The sequence below is a fragment of the Geospiza fortis genome, unplaced genomic scaffold, assembly GCF_000277835.1.
Source record: "Geospiza fortis unplaced genomic scaffold, GeoFor_1.0 scaffold112, whole genome shotgun sequence".
Lineage (NCBI taxonomy): Eukaryota > Metazoa > Chordata > Aves > Passeriformes > Thraupidae > Geospiza > Geospiza fortis.
The window spans coordinates 15365476-15384799 of NW_005054298.1; the positions used below are offsets into that span (position 1 = coordinate 15365476).

At 36.0% G+C, this 19324-nt stretch overlaps 1 protein-coding gene across 2 annotated transcripts; it reads right to left on the bottom strand.

Moving 5' to 3' along the window:
- Nucleotides 1-4347: 4347 nt before the first annotated feature.
- On the bottom strand, nt 4348-16036 carry GCG (glucagon). Of its 2 annotated transcripts, none has more exons than XM_005415818.1 (7): nt 15953-16036; nt 11277-11377; nt 10740-10901; nt 9807-9860; nt 8109-8246; nt 5845-5988; nt 4348-4847 (listed from the first exon to the last, which is right to left on the bottom strand). In XM_005415818.1, the coding sequence occupies exons 2-7, from the start codon at nt 11372-11374 to the stop codon at nt 4823-4825; spliced, it is 621 nt and encodes a 206-aa protein (XP_005415875.1). In that variant the 5' UTR covers nt 11375-11377; nt 15953-16036; the 3' UTR covers nt 4348-4822. The 2 variants fall into 2 exon arrangements, with proteins under 2 accessions (XP_005415875.1, XP_005415874.1); XM_005415817.1 differs by lacking the exon at nt 15953-16036 and adding an exon at nt 15233-15325.
- Between the last annotated feature and the right edge of the window lie 3288 nt (nt 16037-19324).

Consider the following 19324-nt stretch of genomic DNA (forward strand, 5'->3'; position numbering starts at 1 on the left):
TGGGGGTTGTGCAAGATCCCGGCTCTGCGCCGGCTCTGCGGCGTGAGCGGCGCTTTCTCCGCCAGCTCGCGGTGACACAGCTGGACGCGGCAGGAGAGACTTGGGACAGCGGGGGGAGTTCTGTCGGAAATCAGATAGCGGCCCAGGAGTGAAATGCCTTCAAACGCTGATGGAAAACTCCCAATGTTTTGATAACACCAGCATTTCTTGTTAACTTTCTGCTCTTTGAACTTCTTTTTCTGGCAGTCAAGTCATGAAAAAACAGATAAAATTGCAGGAAGGGCTTATATTTATAGTTTTTTGGCACTGGAAATAGATGTGTAAGTCTGTTAAGTGGGACCTTAAATTAAGACCAGAAAATAGAAATATAGGACAAAAGTTTAAAATTTAGTGGTGAGGATGACCCTTGTTTATGACATAAAACAATTCCCTTTCCAAGGAGAGTTTTGAGTATGTGCTGAGAAAGTAAGACAAATTGTTGGAAAAGACAGTGTAACCTGCAAATCAAAACTGTAAAGCTTTTGATAGTTTAAAAAGCTGAGTCTTACCAGTTATTAAAAAAACTGTCTGAGTTTCTAAATTATTTTACGAGCTCTAGCCTCCCAAACAATAATTGTAAGTTGTGCTTTTTGTTTTATCCACGTTAGATTTTCCTCCTCTAATTGCAGAACACTAGTAGCTACCAGAGACAGATGCAGGTATTTTACGAGTTGAGAAATGTAACAGAAAAAGTATGTGATCTGCTGAAGCAAGATTTCAAGTCAAGGGAAATAGCAAATGTTCTTAGTCTTGCCTTCAAAGAACTTGTCAAAGCTTTCAGAAAGGTTATGCTGCTTGCTCCTTCATTCTACTTCTGCAGACGGAGCACAGCATTTAATATTTTACTGCTGTTTCTTAAGCAAACTGTGTCTGGAAGTGGGAAAATAGCTTTTTGTGATTAAAAAGTCTCCTTTAGTATAAACAAAGTGTTTACAAACATTAAGGATGTGTCTGTCTGGGAGTCAACAGACTTCATCTAGGGACAAACATGTTCTTGCTCGTTGTTGTATACCATGCTCCTTGAAGGTAGCAGCTGGTACTAGTTACAAATTTATGCTGTGCTGGATTTATTTGGTTGCCTTAGGAAGGTCATTAATGTGCCTGATGGTGGTTCCAGGTAGCACAGTGTACATTTACCATGCAGCATCCAGCCTGCTGCAATTCCACAGTTTACTATAATCACTAATCTCTGAGTAGATAAGGCCACTTCTATAAAGTAAAATCATAGTGAAGTAACAGTGCTTTACATTACTTTTCAAAGCAGCATTTCATTATATGCAGTAAGATGCATGGCCAATGTTTCAGAATGCTTACAGCTCCACTTAAATATCAGTCTGGTATACTGTGCATCTGTCTTATCAACAATCAAAAAGGAAAATAAAACACCACCACCCCTCACCCCAGGGTGAATTTTCCTTTTCCTAGTGAGTAGGAATCACAATAGGAATCAGCCAATCTGTGCTTTTTCCCCCCCTAATAAGTAGTGATCATCACAATGTCTCAAAATACAGCACAGTCAAATTATGTCTTGTGAAAAAATGTACCTGAATATTTTGTAGCTTTTCATAGCCAAGTTGCAGTTTAGTAATGTTTTGAGAGATTATCAACCATGATTTAAAGTCCCTCATGGTGAATTCTAAGGAGAAAAAAGGAGCAGTACTGTCAATGCATATGGCTGGCTACTGCTGGTTTCGGTGGGAACACCATTTTAAGTGCCTTTGGAAATCTGGGTTCCTATGTCTAGATCAAATTTTTAGTAACCTACAGTGCTTCTGACAGTGGTCATGCCAGAGGGATTTACAGGACCCAAACCTGTAGGCAGAACCACCAGAGTGATTGAGTAATAGTCAGTAAAGCAGAATATATTTTCCATTGAATTGTAATAGTTCCTAACAATGATTCTCTACAACTCGAAAAAAATCTCAAGTTCCTCCTGATTGATCAAAACACTCATGATCCCAAAAAAATATTGTTATGGTCATGCTTCTGTTTCTTGGTCAGATTGTCTTTTGTGATAGCCTGAGACTTTAAAAAGTTCTTCCAGCTAAGTATTTTGAGTTACTTTATACTGTGGTGTTCTTTTGTAATCAGATAAGTATTAGCACCATGCCAAGAAATTAAACAAAGGACTATCCAGTAGTGGCTGCTACGTGATGAAATTTGAGAAGCTGTAGCTTCCTATTGTATGTTCAACACAGTGGTATTCATAAAGAAGTTGCATGATTGCAAGAAGCTATTGACTAGAAAAGAATGAAAATACAGCTTTCAGCCTAAGGCTGACCTCCCAGAGAGTTGGGGGACCTGCCAGATGCAATGTCTTCCTCAGACTTCTAGCCTCACTAAAACTCAAGACTTTGTTAGACATCTATTTATATATACATCTGGAGCCTTTCCTCCAGAAATATTTAGAAAAGTCAAACTGCAAAAATGGAAAACTTAAGCTCTCTGCAGAGTAAAAAAAAAAGTGACTAAAATGTGTATGGTTTACTTTACAGGTGCAATGATGTATTCCAGAGTTCTCAGTGTGTTCTTGTGGGAGACAAAATATGGGCTGGATAGAATTTTGTACGGGTTCAGTGGCTCCAGTGAATAGTGGAGTTTCATTTTTTCTTTGCATTTGAAGTTGAAATGGCATGACAGTTTTGTAGCACATCTTTGGTTCTATTTGAGAGGATTGTGAAGAGTGTTAACTGTAAATCAAGAACGAAAAATCCCTGTTTTATGCGATTATGTTACTGGGACATCAATTTCAATGTACTTGGTAGCAGCTGTCACTTAGCTCTTTCAAGTTTGTATGTTTTTATTTAGAAAATTATTTTCTTGGGAAGTACAGATTCTTACATGTCCTCTGAGCACAGTTGAATGGTTAGAGTATCTCAGGTTTCTGTTCTTTTTTTTTTTTTAATTCATTCCAAGTAGTTGTCTTGTTTTAATGCAATATGCTTATTTTTCCAGATACTTAGTAAATAGTATGGAAGACAAAAGATGCTGCACACTCAGCAAATAAAATACAGTGGGGACACTTTTAAATATAAGGCCACATGGAAGTTCAAGGCAGCACATGTGCAATACACAGAGGACTCCAGCCATTTAGTAAAGACAAAGAGATTGTGACTTATTTTTCCCTGTATTTATACTCTTCACTGAATTTCATGTAGACAGAAATGAGAAATATCCAGGGCATACCTTATTACTGATGTCATATGGACTTGCTCTATGATTTCAGGATATGTAAATCCTAGTCCTGTTGAGGTAAAACATGTGTTTGATATTTCTGATTATAAGCTCAGCTTGTCTCATTTGTGAAGAAAGGGTTACTTTTGATTCATGCTCTAGATCGGGACTTAGAAAATTAGAGGTTAAATGTTTTTGTTGTGTTCCAGAAAAGCTGCATAAACTTGAGAAAATAATTTACGTCCCTCTGTTCCTAAAGCATATAATTTGTAAAAGTGTGGAAAGCCCAGTATTTTCATGCTGATAAAGCCACCACCAGGAGAGGCTCAAAATCCCTGGTGACAGACACTGTGAAAAAATGGATTTGTAACTGAGGAATCCTGTCCTTCAGAGCACCAAGACATCCCGGACAAAGTGAAATAAAACATTTCAAAGGCAATAGTTCAGTCTGTGGGAACAGAAGATTTACCTTGTACCATTTTGTCCTGGGCCATATGTATCCAACTGCACATAACTGAATCTTTTCCAGTTCCACTTGAACCCAAACCACTGTGTACAAATGGGATTAAATAAACAAATAATATGTATACACAGCCTCCACCTCTTTTCCCTTTTTCTTTTCTTATCTCCAGTGGTATTTTGGATGTTATGATTTTATATTTTTTCTTTAATGCAAGATTCTATTGAATTTAAATTGTTTAAAGTTGGGATGTTAGAAAAGCTTTCTGTTGTTGCCAAGAAGCTGATCAAGATGCCAAACTGGGTATGATCTGTTCTGATCTAAAATTACAGAATATTCATTCCTATAGCACTTTGGAAGAATGATCTAATATTTTCCCAGAAATTTTAGATTATAAGTGCAAGTTTCAGATGCTTTTAAAAAACTTATTCCCATAAAAATGTTAGTCCTCTCTAGCTTCATCTTACATGATTTATTTTTCACCTAAAGATAGTTCAGAGTTCACACAGCTCTTTTCTGGGAATTATTGCAGAGAAAATGTGACCAAACAATGCTGAGTTTATCAGTCCAAACAAACCATTTCTAAGATCTCAGAGACACTAAAATATTAGAATAAAATGAAATGGAGTGCAAAGAGGAACGTGGCATATACACAATGAGAAGTCAACAGAAAAGAAGCTTGAAAAAAATTTATTTAAGGCTATAATTTAATACCCTTAAAGCTTAGCCTTTTTATAACAAAGGTTTTAAGAGGGATATTCACTTCTCAGGCATTTGTAACTGCCAGCCCCTTATGAATAACACATATAATTGGTAATTGAATCATTTGTGTGTAGAAGTAAATTTTTTAGAAAAATAATTTTATCCTTAAATATAAATGGAGTTACTTTAGTCCTAATAAATGCAAAACATGAAGTTATAGAACTTTCACATTCTTAAAGCTGTTAAGAAAACCATGCCTTAGACAACAGGTTTTCCACATATAAACCTTTGGCAACACTAAACTATAGTACAATTATTTCCTGGCATGCAAGGTGACATAGCTTTGTTACAACAAATGTAAATGACAGAATACAGATTTCAGAATCTCTTAATAACTGGCAGTTGATGAAATGAAGATCTTCATTTATCCCATTTTATTCTTCATTTTTACTGGTATTCTTCCAAAAGGTCTCTGGGGAAAAAAACAAAGAAAAAAAGCAGCAGCAATTAGGAAAAATTCTAAGTCTCCCAAGATTTATGAAATATGTGTGGAACATATTTTTTCTGTTTTAGAGTGAGCAGATGTTAGTTTCACAGACCTCTCAATGCCTCTCTCTAATAACAGATTGAAAACAATTATTCCTAAAGGAAAAGCATTTTAGTAGTTTCTAATAGATTCTTTTCCTAAATTGTTTGTTTCAACGCTGAACTGCAAACATAAAAATAGTAGCATGTTAATAAAAACTGTATTTAAACTACACCTTCTAAATTTTTTGTTAATTTTGTTTCAGATTTCCAAAATCAACTGGTTTTTTGGGTGCTTTAATAATGCAAATTGGATATCTAACATGTTAAAAAAATCTGGCCACTCACATGTGTCTTGTGTTGGTATTTAATTACTTTTTAAAATGCTTTGTTAATTTTAACAAATAATTCCCAAATATTAACTTGTTCACAGTGCTCATTTAGAAAATGCTGCTTTGCCTACATACAGGCAAACTAAAGCAGGGCTCCCAAACAGGAGCCCTGATTACGGCATGAGCTCAGATTACAGCACTTTTTCCTAATGACAAGCCACAGATTAAGGCAGTGTTTTATATCACAGTCTTTAAAGAATAATCAATTTGGTGTAATTTTGCCAATAAATATTTCCGATTTTATAATGTCCATGTAAAGCAAAGTTTTATTTTTCAGTGATTTAATATGACCTTACTTCTGGTAACATTCACTGGCAGAACTACTTTCAAATTAAATAGGAAATTATTAGAGGTTCATCATTGATAAAAATTCTGATAATATTTGGAATTAGTTCCATTTAGTGTTTTATCCTTCTTCATCTGTCTTTAACAAAGTTTGCAACATACTACAGATATATCAGCAGCTAAGAGAAAAATTAGTAGTATTTTCCCCAGGTGTGACAAATGCATTGAAAATATCAGTATATTAAGAATAGTATAAAATTCAGGCACCTTTGGGTAACTTTTGTGTTAATTAGCCATTTTAGGAACTCTTTGGCAGCCATATCATCAAGGACTTTGTTGATATCACTCGTGAAAGTGCCATCTGCATGTCTTCGACCCATTTCTTCAGCCACAAGGGCTTTTTCTGGGAAACTTCAAAGGGAAGAAATTATCAACACTGTGCAGATCAAAACAAACAAACCATTTAAAAGGGCCTTGTTACAGGGTTCTAATACACTGAACATGCCCTGTCATTTGAAGGAGTTAAGGATTGAGCCTGATGTTATGGGTCAGTACAGCACAATGTGTGTCAGAACATCTTTTGAGGCATTATTTTCAAAACACACAGTGGTTCCTTCCAGTGAGTCTAAACTCCTCTCTAGCAGTTTTGAAAAAGCCATACATGCAAAAATATATCTCAGTCTGCAGTGTCTATGCCACGTATATTAGGCACCAGTACATTTACTAAGAATTACTATTTAAGAAATACCACTATTAAAACATTACAGTCAAATTTTCATTCTTTTTTCTGTTTTATTTGGACATAAGGCCTATTTATTTACTTGAAATTATATTTCCTAAGAATGCTTATTCTTAATAAGAATTATTAAGGGCAACATTTCTTTTTTTGTTGTTTCAGAAGGGTGGTTGAAATAGCTCATTTAAAGCACTTGTATAAATTTGCTATTTGCTTGTTTGATATAAAATCTTAGAATGTTGCATTTTATACTTGGAATCAGGTCCTGATTCTTTTTCCATTCTTTTTTTGACTGCTGAAAAACCAGTTTGTCAAAACCAGAGTTTGATTTAGAAAACTTTTCTCTCTTGTTTCATCCCATCAAATATAGGAAGATTTTGATGGATTTCATTGAGGTGGGCTGATGCTGAAGCACCCTGGGTCCTGGATCCAATGACAGGCAGACTGGTTCATTTCAAGGAAGACTATATAAAAGTTCAACCACTAACAGTACCAAATGTTGGAAAGCAGAAGGGTTGTCTACAATTAATTGCCCATCTAGGGATCTAAGTTCAGTGAGATTGTATTTCTCTCAAATGGATACAGAAATACCCTATTTCTGCTCATGAAAACAAAACATGACAGAAAAACAAGTGGATGTCTGAACATAACTAGGAAGGGGAACAAGCTTTTCCCTTCTCTATAGCTGACCTAATTTATTTAACTCTGTTTTTTTCAGGAAATTGTCAATTTTTACAAAACTTAATTTTTGCTATTTAGTCTTCCTTAACTACAACACACAATCTTGTCTTACAGATTGTATTTTATTATTATTATTTTTATGTAAAGTGAGAGACTTACATAATACTTTACAGCTGGTAGAATATTCATTCAGAGGATGAACTGAAATCCCTGCCCCAAAGAGCTTACAGTCTAAAGGCACAAATAAGTACAGAACAGTTGAAAGGTGGGGAGTGGCAGCTGCATGGTATAGCTCCTAACCATGCAGAGTTGGAAATAGATGAGCAGAAGATGCCTGCAGAAGACTGAAGGCAATGCCACTCCAAGTGTACGACCATCATGGCAAAAGATGTAAAGTCATGAGGGAGAACATGAAGTGGATAGGATAGAGAAATCTGCAATGAGTATGTGGAGAACAAGGTAGAAATTAAAGAAATCATGGGTAGGCAAAACCATTAGTGGAGCTTTGTGTCCAGGGAACTCCAAACCATGGCAAAAGAATCAGAGGCCTCTTAAAAAGGAAGATAAGCTACAGCAATGATAGTTTTGGCAGCAGCAGCTTGGGGAGACTCTGAGAAGCATGGGAAGAGGAAAAGAAGTTAGTTACTGCTGGGAATGATCATCAGCACACAGAGTACACCTGAAAACATTGGTAAAGATTTAATCTTGGAAATATTGCACAGGAAAAGATGGACTGTAAAAGGAAAAGAAGAGAAGGCAATTTAAGATGATAGTGACTTGAATAATCTCAGTGACAGTTAAGGAGACTGTAAGCAATGTTATGTGAAGGGGAAGATCGTAGTTAGAGGAAGAAGGTCTGGTTTAGTTTTAGATGTGTTGACCTTAAATAAAACTTGACCTTTTAGAGTGTAACAGCATACTGAACAGGTTTTAATCTGTATTTGAACTTAATAATGTAAAGTGGTAGTCAATCACCAACAGAATGTCTTCTAATACAAAAGAAAGACATGAAGTACAGCAAGAATGATCAAAAGCACATCAGAGTTTCATCAGACATGATTTCTAACCCCAAATACTAGGCAAAATTTAATAAGAGGAATGGATGCATTCTTACTCTCTTCTTCCTCGTCCATTCACTAACCAAGCAATGAACTCTTTGGCAGCTTGACCTTCCAAATAAGAGGTGATGTCACTGGTGTAGGTGCCTTCAGCATGTCTCTCATATTCAGCATGGCGCTTGGAGATGGCATTGCTGAAAGGAGAGCAGTACCACAGGAGCAGTCTGTAAGAATTGAACTTTTAAACAATCTTCATTGATTTCAATATCCCATGTGCCAGACTAGTGTTTGTATAGGAGAGAGGGGTTCTTTTTGTGCCTCAAATTGATCTTGACATATTTTTTATTGTTAGGTTTCAGTTCTGAAGGTATGCCTGTACTATGCAATACAGTTTTGTGCAGAGATTCCTGAACTAGTTCTGAAAAACTCACTTCAGGTGTGGAAAGCAATTACAGCTGTATTGGAATGGTCTTACTAATTAAATATGAGCTAGAAACTGTATTGTATTTTACAGACATGCTTTTTGTTGCCCTTTGTTAAATGCTCCCCCTACCTTCACCTTCATTATTTCTGAGCCAAACTATTCAGACTTAATTCCTTTCAAGTTTACATTTTGAGTTGTTTTATAAACACCTTTTAAATCATCTCTCTGACCAAGTCATAATCTTGGAAAACTTTCAAGCCTGATCAACTCCATCTTATTAAAGGCATTCTCCCTCCCTACACCTCATTGTGATTATTTCTCTGATATAATACAAAATTATGTTACAGTGGCTGCTGGGAAGGCAAACTACACTAAGAAGTAGACATATTATGGAATATTTTCCATGAATAAATTCTCTAGCATTTCTGTTTCAAAATTTGCTAATTTCTGCCCAAATCTAGCTCTTTCTATTATTTTTTCTTCTTGGGATGTCACCATTCCTCCTAATTTAGTACCATCTGCACTTTTCATCAGCATGCTAACTAGAGTTGTTTGGAACATTTTTAATGAAATGTTAATTTTTTTTTGAGATATGCTGTTTCAATGAAGCGGAAACATTATTACAAATTTGTTATTAATATTGACAGTGTGAATGTAAGGGTCTTTGTGATCTGGGCTATCCTTTTTGGATTTTCTGACGAAAGACTTCATATAGGTATTTTAATCTGTTTTGCAAAAACACTTACTCAATTTCTCCTTTATTTATTTAAAATTTCCAATCTCTCTAACCTTTTCCCAATAACACAGTCAAGAAACAGAATTCTGGCCTTCATCAGGTCTTCTCCTTTCTGTAATAAGTGGTTTATGAAACATGGGACTGAGTGCTGAGGGCTGAACATTGCATCATGTTTAATCAGCTCTCTGCAAATTTTCCTGGCCGCCTTCCTTTCACTAATCTTCTCACTGGTTTTTTATTCTTCAACATAATGTGGTTGTTTTTGTTTAATTTTTTTCTTCAAACTTTCTCTATACCAAGTTTTTCTTTTTATGTTATTCTCTACTCTCCTTGATTACTTGAAATGTGCTTTCCTAAAACCTATTCTCATCCTGTTGCATTCCTTGCATCTATAGCTATAGAACACAGGCGCAGGAATAAATAACATAGAGACATATCCTATTTCCTTGTTAAAAGCAGCTATGAAATAATGTATTGGATTGATATTTCTTTGATTGTGGTAACATTTCAAAGAACACTAGTTGTTCTCTTTCTTGTTCAACTGAAAATGAACTCAAACTGATTGAGAATAACAAGTTGTGACAAATAGAATACCTTGAGAGCTGGTCAGGGACTTTGTTATTTTCTGTGTCCTCCTGTGCTTGTTGGCTGTAGTGAAATTGCACAATCATTAGATCGTTAGTACCAGTACACTGCAAAGCCTGCATAAGATTTACTGGTTATTATTTGAATATTATAGTGAATCCTCATGACTCATAGATGAATATTATATTCATTATATTTCAGACATATGAATTTAAATTAGTACAATGTGTAGAAATTGTTACTTTATACTTTAAAGTCTTCCACAGAGATTTAAAAGCATTAATGTAATAGATTCTTCTGGCTATTTCTGGATTCTTATTGGGCAGATTTTCTCTAGAACACAAGACTGACGCACTTGTGCATTATCCTTGCTCTCAGCTTGTTAGCTTGAGTTTAATCAAAGTATATTTGAAAAAAACATGCCAATTTATATTGATGATACTGGTAAATTATCCAGTAGTCAACAAAACCTACACATCAGCTGCCTTTTCACAAATGAAACTTCAGGATTAGAGTATCCATAGATAGGAAAATTTTGTTGAGGCCTAATGGCCCAGAATTGTGCATTATATTTATATATCTTATTTGTATTGAACTTAATTGATTCACTGAGGAAATCTGCCTCAAAGAGGCTGAGACAGTCTTTATAGGTGGCATATCAGAAAGTACATTTTGATTTAGCCAAATCCTTTTGATTGATTTTACATGTTTCTCATTTCTAATAATATATTAATATTCTATTAATGGCTGGACTTGATCTTAGCGGTCCTTTCCAAACTAAACGATTCTATGATTGTATACATAAATTTTCCTCAAGTACTTTACTTATTCGAGGTTTATCCATGATCTGGGATGGGAAGCTGATACCAAGAAACTGAATTGGCTAGATTCTTGGCTGTTTTTGTTTGTGGAGATCTGTATCAATGTGACCAAAATGCTTACCCATTTCTTTTAGTGCTCATTAACCATTGCACAAAGTCCTGAGCTCGTCTGGTGTCCAGGTACTTGGTGTAATCACTGGTGAATGTGCCTTGTGAGTGACGTTTCACTTCATTCAGCGGTCTAGATTCCTCTATTGGCTCAGAATGGGAAGCTTTGAATGATCTGTGAAAAGTTTAGACCTTGTTAATCTGCAGTACAGTCTACAGGTGCATTGATTCTTCTTTCAACAATGCTATTTTTTACTCCCATGAAGTGAAAGCAAGTGGCATATTGATCAGTAGCTGTCTGGTAAAAGGAATCTGTATAGCAGATGGGACACTGCCCAATTACACAGTCTTCTTGGATAAAGAAGGTAGCCATTGTTTTAATACCCCAAATTTCTGTGCTAAGCTTTGCTATATTAGAAACCCCATCAATTTCAATGGTAGATTAAGTACTGCATAAAGGGGTCTTTAAGTTATAGTATGTTTGGCTTCAGAGTGTAAGAAAAAAAAGTTCATGCCAAGTATTTGTAAAAGTTTGGTCTAAAGAATTTACCTTGATTTCTCCTCTGTATCCTGAAGAGGATTTTGCCAGCTGCCTTGAACTATCATTAAAAGGAGACCAGCAACAAAATAAATGCTTTTCATTTTCATTGCCTGTCAAAATAGAAATAAAGCAACAAAGAAAAATGTTATAATGTTTACATATGTTTGAATCAATTACATTGAAAAGAGACATTCTTAGTGCTGATCTAAACATGAAGGTTAAATATAAAGAGCCTTCTAGGATGGGTTTCATGTCCAGTGGATGACATTTCAGGGCCTTGGTTAGGCATTCAAAAGATGTAGTCTCTGTTCCAGTCTTTCAGCTCTAATCTGTATTCTAGAATGCAAGGAGAGCTGAGACCAACTGCATCCTCCCTGTCTTTTGTAATGTGAGGATAAAGGTCTGTTCTCTCATTTTCTCTGGGTTCTGCTGATGGCAAGCACTAGATCTGTAATACTGTTCTATTGCAAAACTGGGGGTAGTGATGTGGCTGTGATTTCTTTTCCCAGGTCATTCACTAGAGAAAAAAACAAAGCAAATCGTTGTCAAGAATACTGTCACATTAGCAGCTCCCCCTACTTTCTCACAGAAGTTGCAATGAGTTCACATCAGTAAAATGTCATTGGAAATAATTTCGTCATCTACTTGGGCTAATACTTGTGTATTTGAACAAGCCCTTCTGCCATCCATGGCATTTTCCTATGGAGGTTTATGATACAGTCTGGAAAACAAAGGGAGATAGGACACATGAGTGCCTTGAAGCAAAATGGTAGCAAAGTAAGTCCCAGCTACAAAACACTCTCCCCAGTAAATGTAATTTTTACCCTATTCCCGTGGCTCCACTGCAGGAGTTTCTTACTGAAGCTGATGTACTTACTGATTTATAAAATAAGGCAGTCTGAGTGAAAATACATATCTTCTCTATTTTAATGCCTTGTCACGAGAAGCTGAATTTAAATATACTATGGGCTGGAGGAAGTCTTAGGAAGAGGGAATGATGTGTAGTGAAGGTGTAGATTACTTCATTTTGAGATTGAGACTTGGCTCTGCACTGAGCAATGCAAATGAGGGGGCTATATGAACACCTCTGAAAAGGTGATCTCCTGCATCAAAAAATCCTACTGCTGTAGGACTTCTACTCTGCCCCTGTAGTCTGCTCCTTCATAGCAGATTTTTTTTGAAACCTGTTTCTTCCATCTGTTTAAAAATAACTTCTAGTTGGAGATGCAAAGCTTGACTATTGGCAGGCATTTTACCAATGGTTAGGAAGAATCTATTGGATTGGTACTTTGTGAGGCCTGATTTTTAAGAGAATCTTACTGAATAATGTGAATATTTTACTAGAATACCTCAGTATCTGTATCCAAATACTTGAGGCAATCAAAATCTTAATAAAATATTGATCAAGCTCAGAAAATAAATGTGTAGGTATAATATTTTCTGAAGTATTTTACTATTAGGCAATGGAGTCAGTTTTCCTCTCTCCACCAGAAGCAACTGCCAATGTTACTCATTTTTTCACCAGTGTCTGTTCATTCTGCTTTGTGCAATGTCCTGGTGTATAAGAGCTGACCCCTTCACTTGAACATACCCTGCTATAGTACCAACACATACCACAGTGGTCATGCAGTCAGCCTTATTAAAACCCTAACTCTAGTGCTGAAATCTGTTTTCACTGTTTCATTTGGAGCTGTAATTTGGTGGTGCAACACTGACATCCAATGTTTATCTCAAGGAATGCATAATTTCACATTTCATAGGCTTCTAGCGATGGAACAAAAGCTCTGCCTGTTCTTTGGGAAATGACTCTGTTGTGGTCATTTCAAAATGGTTTGATTGGCCCCTCTGGTAACTGATACAGCTGTAAATGAGTTAACCTGGACTTGGACACCAGATAAAGTCTGGCTATTACAGCATACATAAGTAAATTTGCCCTGCTTGATAGTCCTAGTTTACAGCTGTCTGTAGCTTTATTAAACTGCAATCCAGATTAGACATAAACCCAAGTCACTGAGGTGGAATGAAATATCCAACACCAAAAGATTTTCTTTTATATAAAAGTTATTAAAAGATAATTCAAAGTCATTGTAGTCAGTAAAGAGAAATTTCAGTTTATCTTGGCTCTAACTCTAATGTCTCAGGCCTATAAAACTTTCAGATGTGAACAGTCCCACTGGCTACTTTATTCCTTAAGTATTAAGATTAAAGTTAAATGCATTTTCAGCTGCTTTCTAAATTTTGCAGAATCAAAATTGTAAGATTATTAAAAAAGAAATATGTATAAATACAGTTTTTAAAATGTATAAAATTTTTGAGAATCCTTATTAATAAAATAAGCTTTTCCAAAAACTATTAACCTTCTGTCAAACATGTTCTTTAAAAAAAAAGCATCAGTTTTGTTTTTTCAACTTTTAGTATTTGCTATTGGTAAGTTAAACCAGCAACAGGAGTTCTTGACAAGTTAAACAGGATACAGTTTCAAAAGAAGAAATAGTAATTTTATTCTTGATAATATAGATGTGTTATAGAGAAAAAGCGATGATCAGAAAAATGGTATTTTCTTAGTTTATGCTGGTTAATCAATCAGTTTCACAATCAGCAAAAAGATTTTATTTGCTGTAAGTTATTTAGGTCACCAGTAGATATTCTAAAAGCCCTGGAAACCTACTATCAAGGCACAGGAAAACTAAAGCTAATCTCACACAGAAAATTTTTATTCCTATGCATATTGGATTAATGAAAATATTTTCATATCTTTCTGATTGAAAATGAAAAAATTAAGACATCTCAGTTTGAACCACCAGAAATATGTAACAAAAATACCTCTCAAATCTTGATCAGATGTTTATTTGAATATTATTTCCTTCACGAACCTGATTTTTCTAGTTTTATAATATATTCTACTACAAGTGTAGTAGATTTTTTGTATGTATGTACAATTTTAACTAGCTTAATTTCACTGAGTTTTCAAAAAACTTTCAGAAGTCACATTTGTATCTCTTTCCAGTCAAAAAATAGAAATTATGAAGTTACATTAAAAAAGCAGTAAAAAAAGGAAATATTTTCATATGAACATGCATGAATGAACAAAATAGATTTCTATTGAAATGAAACTGTCTGCAAATAGCAATAATCTTTTGAAATAAATAAATTACTTTCAGGTAGGTGTGTTTTACATCTAATTTACCCACCATGCTATAATGCCTTGTAGAAAGTTCTGTAAAATCCAACCTTCTAGTCTAAGGAATTTCATAGTAGGATGGAAGATTAAATTAAATTTTATGCAATAATCCCAATAACTATTGAAAGGCTTTAATTTTACTTCTGTGCTATAAAATTTCCTCTTCTGATCTTACAGTGATATGGAAATAATAGTTGCTTGAGACAAACTAATCTAAAAGTGGGGCAGTGGAGTGACTGTCTGTAGGGTGACAGAGTGACAATCTGTCTTGGACAGTTTTAAATCAGTGTCTACATAAACCCACTGAATTTGTTTCCATGCTTCTAGCTTAATCCTCATTGATTCATATTTAGGCAGTATCTACAAGGAGTGAATAATTTTAAACTCACATAATCTATCATAAATACCCCACATTAATTAAATATTTCTACAGAAGGTACTAAAGAAGATAAAAATATAAAAATCAATAACTGTGTATCTCATTTAAATTCTTACTACAATACATGTCTTTCATGTTCTCATGGTTAATCTTCCTTCTTTCAATTAATTATGCAACACAAACTGTTGATTTCCATTTATCAGATCATTCTCTATTTAAGTAATCAATTCATCAAAATATTTAAATTATGATGTCATTAACTCCAAATATCAGTGAGTATAATCTCAGAAGAAAACACCAATTTGCTGAAAGATCGGCACCTCTATTGAAAACTTTGGGCAGCACAATGCAGATAATGCACTAGGCTTTCTCAAACAAATAACTGGTAGTTCATATAAATCTTACCTTATTATACTTAGAGGTGATATGTGGCAGCTGCAGAAAGAGCTACTCTCTCTTCTGCAACTATGGCAAGCCTTGAGGATCCTGAGCTCTGCCTAGCTGCCTCTTTTGCACAGACTTATATATATACTGTTCAGCTCTAGTAAGCATTACAGGAGTGCATCATTGCTGACAGTTTCCTTATTCAACTTTAAAAAAAAGTCATCATATTTGCTATTCATTTCATTTGATAATTTTACAAGCAATTTCACACATTCATTCTGCTTACTTTATGACATCAATGCTAACATGGATTTGCAGAAGGAGTGAGGTAGCAATGTCTAAAGTAGTAAATATCAAACAGAAGGGCATTAACATGACAAACAGTGGGCAAAAGGTGCCTGGGATCAAGGCAGTGATTTCTCCAATTTCTGATTTGCCACATTTAATAGTTAGAATCCTGATTCTACTGACATCAATAGCATTGTTTTCACTTATCAATTTTAATAGAGTTTATAAATTTAATTAATTGTTAAAATAAGCACAGCTTTCCCAAAACCCTTGAATAATTCTTCAGGTAATCTTGTGCCAGTATAATGAATATAAAGAGATGTGAAATATTGCAGTGATGGCTACCCACTACGCCATGCCAAGCACAGGTGAAATTTTTAAAAAATGTTTTGATTAGCCCTAGAGGTAAAATTCCAAATTTGTAAATGCTACTGTAAGAAAATTCATACTCACTTGAGAACTATATGCCAAACATTCACTATACACTGAGTTTCACACCGTGGCCTATAGATTTATGCAAGATAAACCATTTGCCCACATTTCCATTCCCTACAAGGAAAAAAATGAAACAAAATAGATTTGAGATGTGTACTAGTGCCTGTTTGATGCAATTATTGTTGTTCAGTGGAGACAATTTCATAGCTCTGGTGGAGCAGCATTGCCAAAGAAAGCCATGGTCATCCATGCAGTGACAACACAGAGACAGGTAGGGGAGATAGTCACGTAGGAGGAAGGTTCTGGAATCACAGCAGACATCTCATTGAATGTTAATGACAGCCTATGCCCCAGTCTGGAGTGCCTCACAGTCCGGTTTGTGGCACAAGGCACATACTTATTACAACAAACCTTATTTCCCTTAACACTGCTCCTCAAAGCCAGCAAAGAATGTGCTTCACTGAGGTAGTTTTCTGCTGACTGACCAGATTGGCAACGCCCATAAGATACAACTGAGGTAATGTATAAACTTAATAACCACATTAGAGCGGCAAACAAAATTTACTGGATCCTTCCTAGTGCTCTATCATAAATACCTGCTGTGGTACCATGGTATGGGTTCAGGGAAACGTTAAGTCTCACTACACAGTCCACATAATCAAGTTTAATTTTTGCTAAGCGTAATTTTCTATGCTATTGAATCAATCTGTGAGATTCGTGGTTTATTTTTTCCATTTCTAGGCGTCGGGGTGGGTGACCCGGCGGCTCCCGCGGCCAGAGGGGCGCCCTGCAGTACCCGGGCAGCGCAGCAGATGGGGACCAAGGGGCCCCTTCCACCGCTTCTGCACCGGGACCGGCACGCACACGCTTTGCAGGGATCGCTACAACCATCGCTCTGCACGCTGAGTTAAAGATACTTTGGAAAGAGGCAGTACGGAATGTGAGACAATATCCTCTCCTCCAGGAAACAGACAGCTTTTCTCTTTTTGTTTATCTCAGTTTATTTTCTTGTGTCATATAAAGTTCCTTGTTTACAGTAGGATGATTCCAGAAAAAAAAAAAGAGACAGAGCACGTCAGTGCACCTGGTTGGGCAGGTTGTCACAGACTTGTATCATCTAGCAGGTCATCTAGCATCTAGAAGGTGATCAGTTGTTTTTCAAGTTGTACACAGAAAATAAAATGTACAGGAAAGAAGTGAACTGCCATCAAGAACCAGGCAACCCTCTGTTGCCATAACTGAGTCTATAGTATATATTTCAGGAGCACAGCAAAGAAGAGTTTCCAAACAAAAGTGGAAAATTATATCAAGTGTAGGAGACACGCACATACACTCAAGTTTGTTCCTCTCACATTTTAAAATACACCAGTTAGATGGCACCTCTTGGCAAAATCAAGGGCAAACTCACTGTTCTCTATATCATTGTTCTCAAATGAGACAATACTTTGAGTCAGACTAAGAAACAGAAGGTGAAAGGGGCCTGCCTTCGGGAAATTTTCATGTTTCTTGTGATTCAATTGGAGTGGTTGAGTTCACTGTATCTGGAATTTATCAAAGTTTCCTGCGCCATCATCTGATTAAAATTGTTAGGATTTGAACATTTTAATGAATTAGGAACTTGCTGGCTTTTGAGAGTAAAAAGTAAAAAAAGCCTCATCAAATGCTTTCAAAAAAGTGACGTCCCTAAATTCTTCTGTGTATTTCTTCATTACATATTTGTTGCTATTGTATTATTATCCATTACATGTCTAAAGGGAGGAGGATGTATCTTGGGGTATGACTACAGGCCCACACCCTTTACTTTCTTATATTATACAGAAAGTATTCTCTCCTAACCTTGTCAGCTGTGAGCTCAGAGGGCTGGGCTCTGCAGCCCCTTTCATTTTGCTATCTTTGTTACACGATAATCACAAAGAGCATTCCCCTCCTGAGAATGGGAACCAATAGAGGAGGAACATATGTGTAAACACATGCACACATAAAGATCTCAGCAAGTTACATCCATAAACCTGTGCTTGTACATAACACACACAGTGTGTGCTTACGTGTGTTTACAACTCCATGGCCACCCTTTGGGGAGCACAAATGCCCTTCTGAAATGGAGGGTGAGTTCAGGGTCTCCAGGCCTTTCTGCAGAACACAGCTCTGTGCTCTCTGCCAGGGGTGATGAGAGGTTTGTACCTCAGCAGCCACAGCCATTGTAACTGAGCTGCAGCCCACACTGTCTGCTCACAGAAGCTGGAATCGCTCCACTGCAAGTCAATGGAGCTGCATCAATTTGCGCAAGCAGAAGAGCTGGCCCAATATGTACTAGTTGTTTTACATTCTGAGAAGACAATGTTCATAATTGAAAGTAATACCAAATGCTCTTTGCAAATACTATGAATTATTCAGATTAAATATAGAGCCTTCAAATGACTCTATAAAATGTTCTAAACAGCTGTGCCTTGTAATTGGAACTGCCTGGCAAACTGGGAAGTATTGAATGCAGTCTGAATTGGACTTGATATCTGAGTAAAATGAGTATAACACTAACCATATTCTAGAACCTGACTGGTTTTCTGCTAAATTTCTCTTCAGGACTTTTTTTCTTTACAGCTGCAATAATCCTGTGTGAAACAAATCATGTAGGTCTGTGTTTGAAGTATAAGGATTGCAGGTTCTTTCATGTGCACAGCTCACACAGCATGAATAAGGTAGATGATAAGAACAGGTTTGGAGTGGAATCAGTAACTTTCTACTATTTATGTACACTTCAGCTTCTAGAATAAAGCAATTTTTTCTTTTCAGCTCTAGTTTTAATTTTTAAGAGCTAGAAAGAATTCATAGTGGAAACTGACTTGTAAACAACTGTATTTGTGGCTATTTGTCAAGGGCCTGTCTACCTAATTCAGAAAAAATATATTCTACCTTCAGAGGCTTGGATACCTTGTTTATATGACAGGTATTTGAAGACTCGTGTTTCATTGTCTGAAGTGGTATGTTTGAGTATCTGAAGTGTGAGAGCATTATCCAAAAGAGAAAAGAACACAAAGTACTCAGCATTTTTTGAAAACCAGATCCTCTAAAACATTTGAAAGTGGGAAGCAAAACTTTGAGCATGTTAATTCTTGTAATAAGAGCCTAGCTTAATTCAAATTGTGTCCTAGTGTTGGCTCTTACACACCATATTTCATGTTTGCAGTATAGTTATATATATATTTTCATTCACATACTCTGTTAGCTTCACCTTGATACCTCAGGACAAGCCCTTTCACCTTGAACTACTGAAGATGTGTTGTAACAGAGCCTGTCCTGTAGCCTCTTAAGGCTCTTCTCTCTGATTGAAGTGTAGTGGGGCAAATACCTGTCCAGTGAATGTTTGGGGTAATGCTTGTAACAGGGATTGTG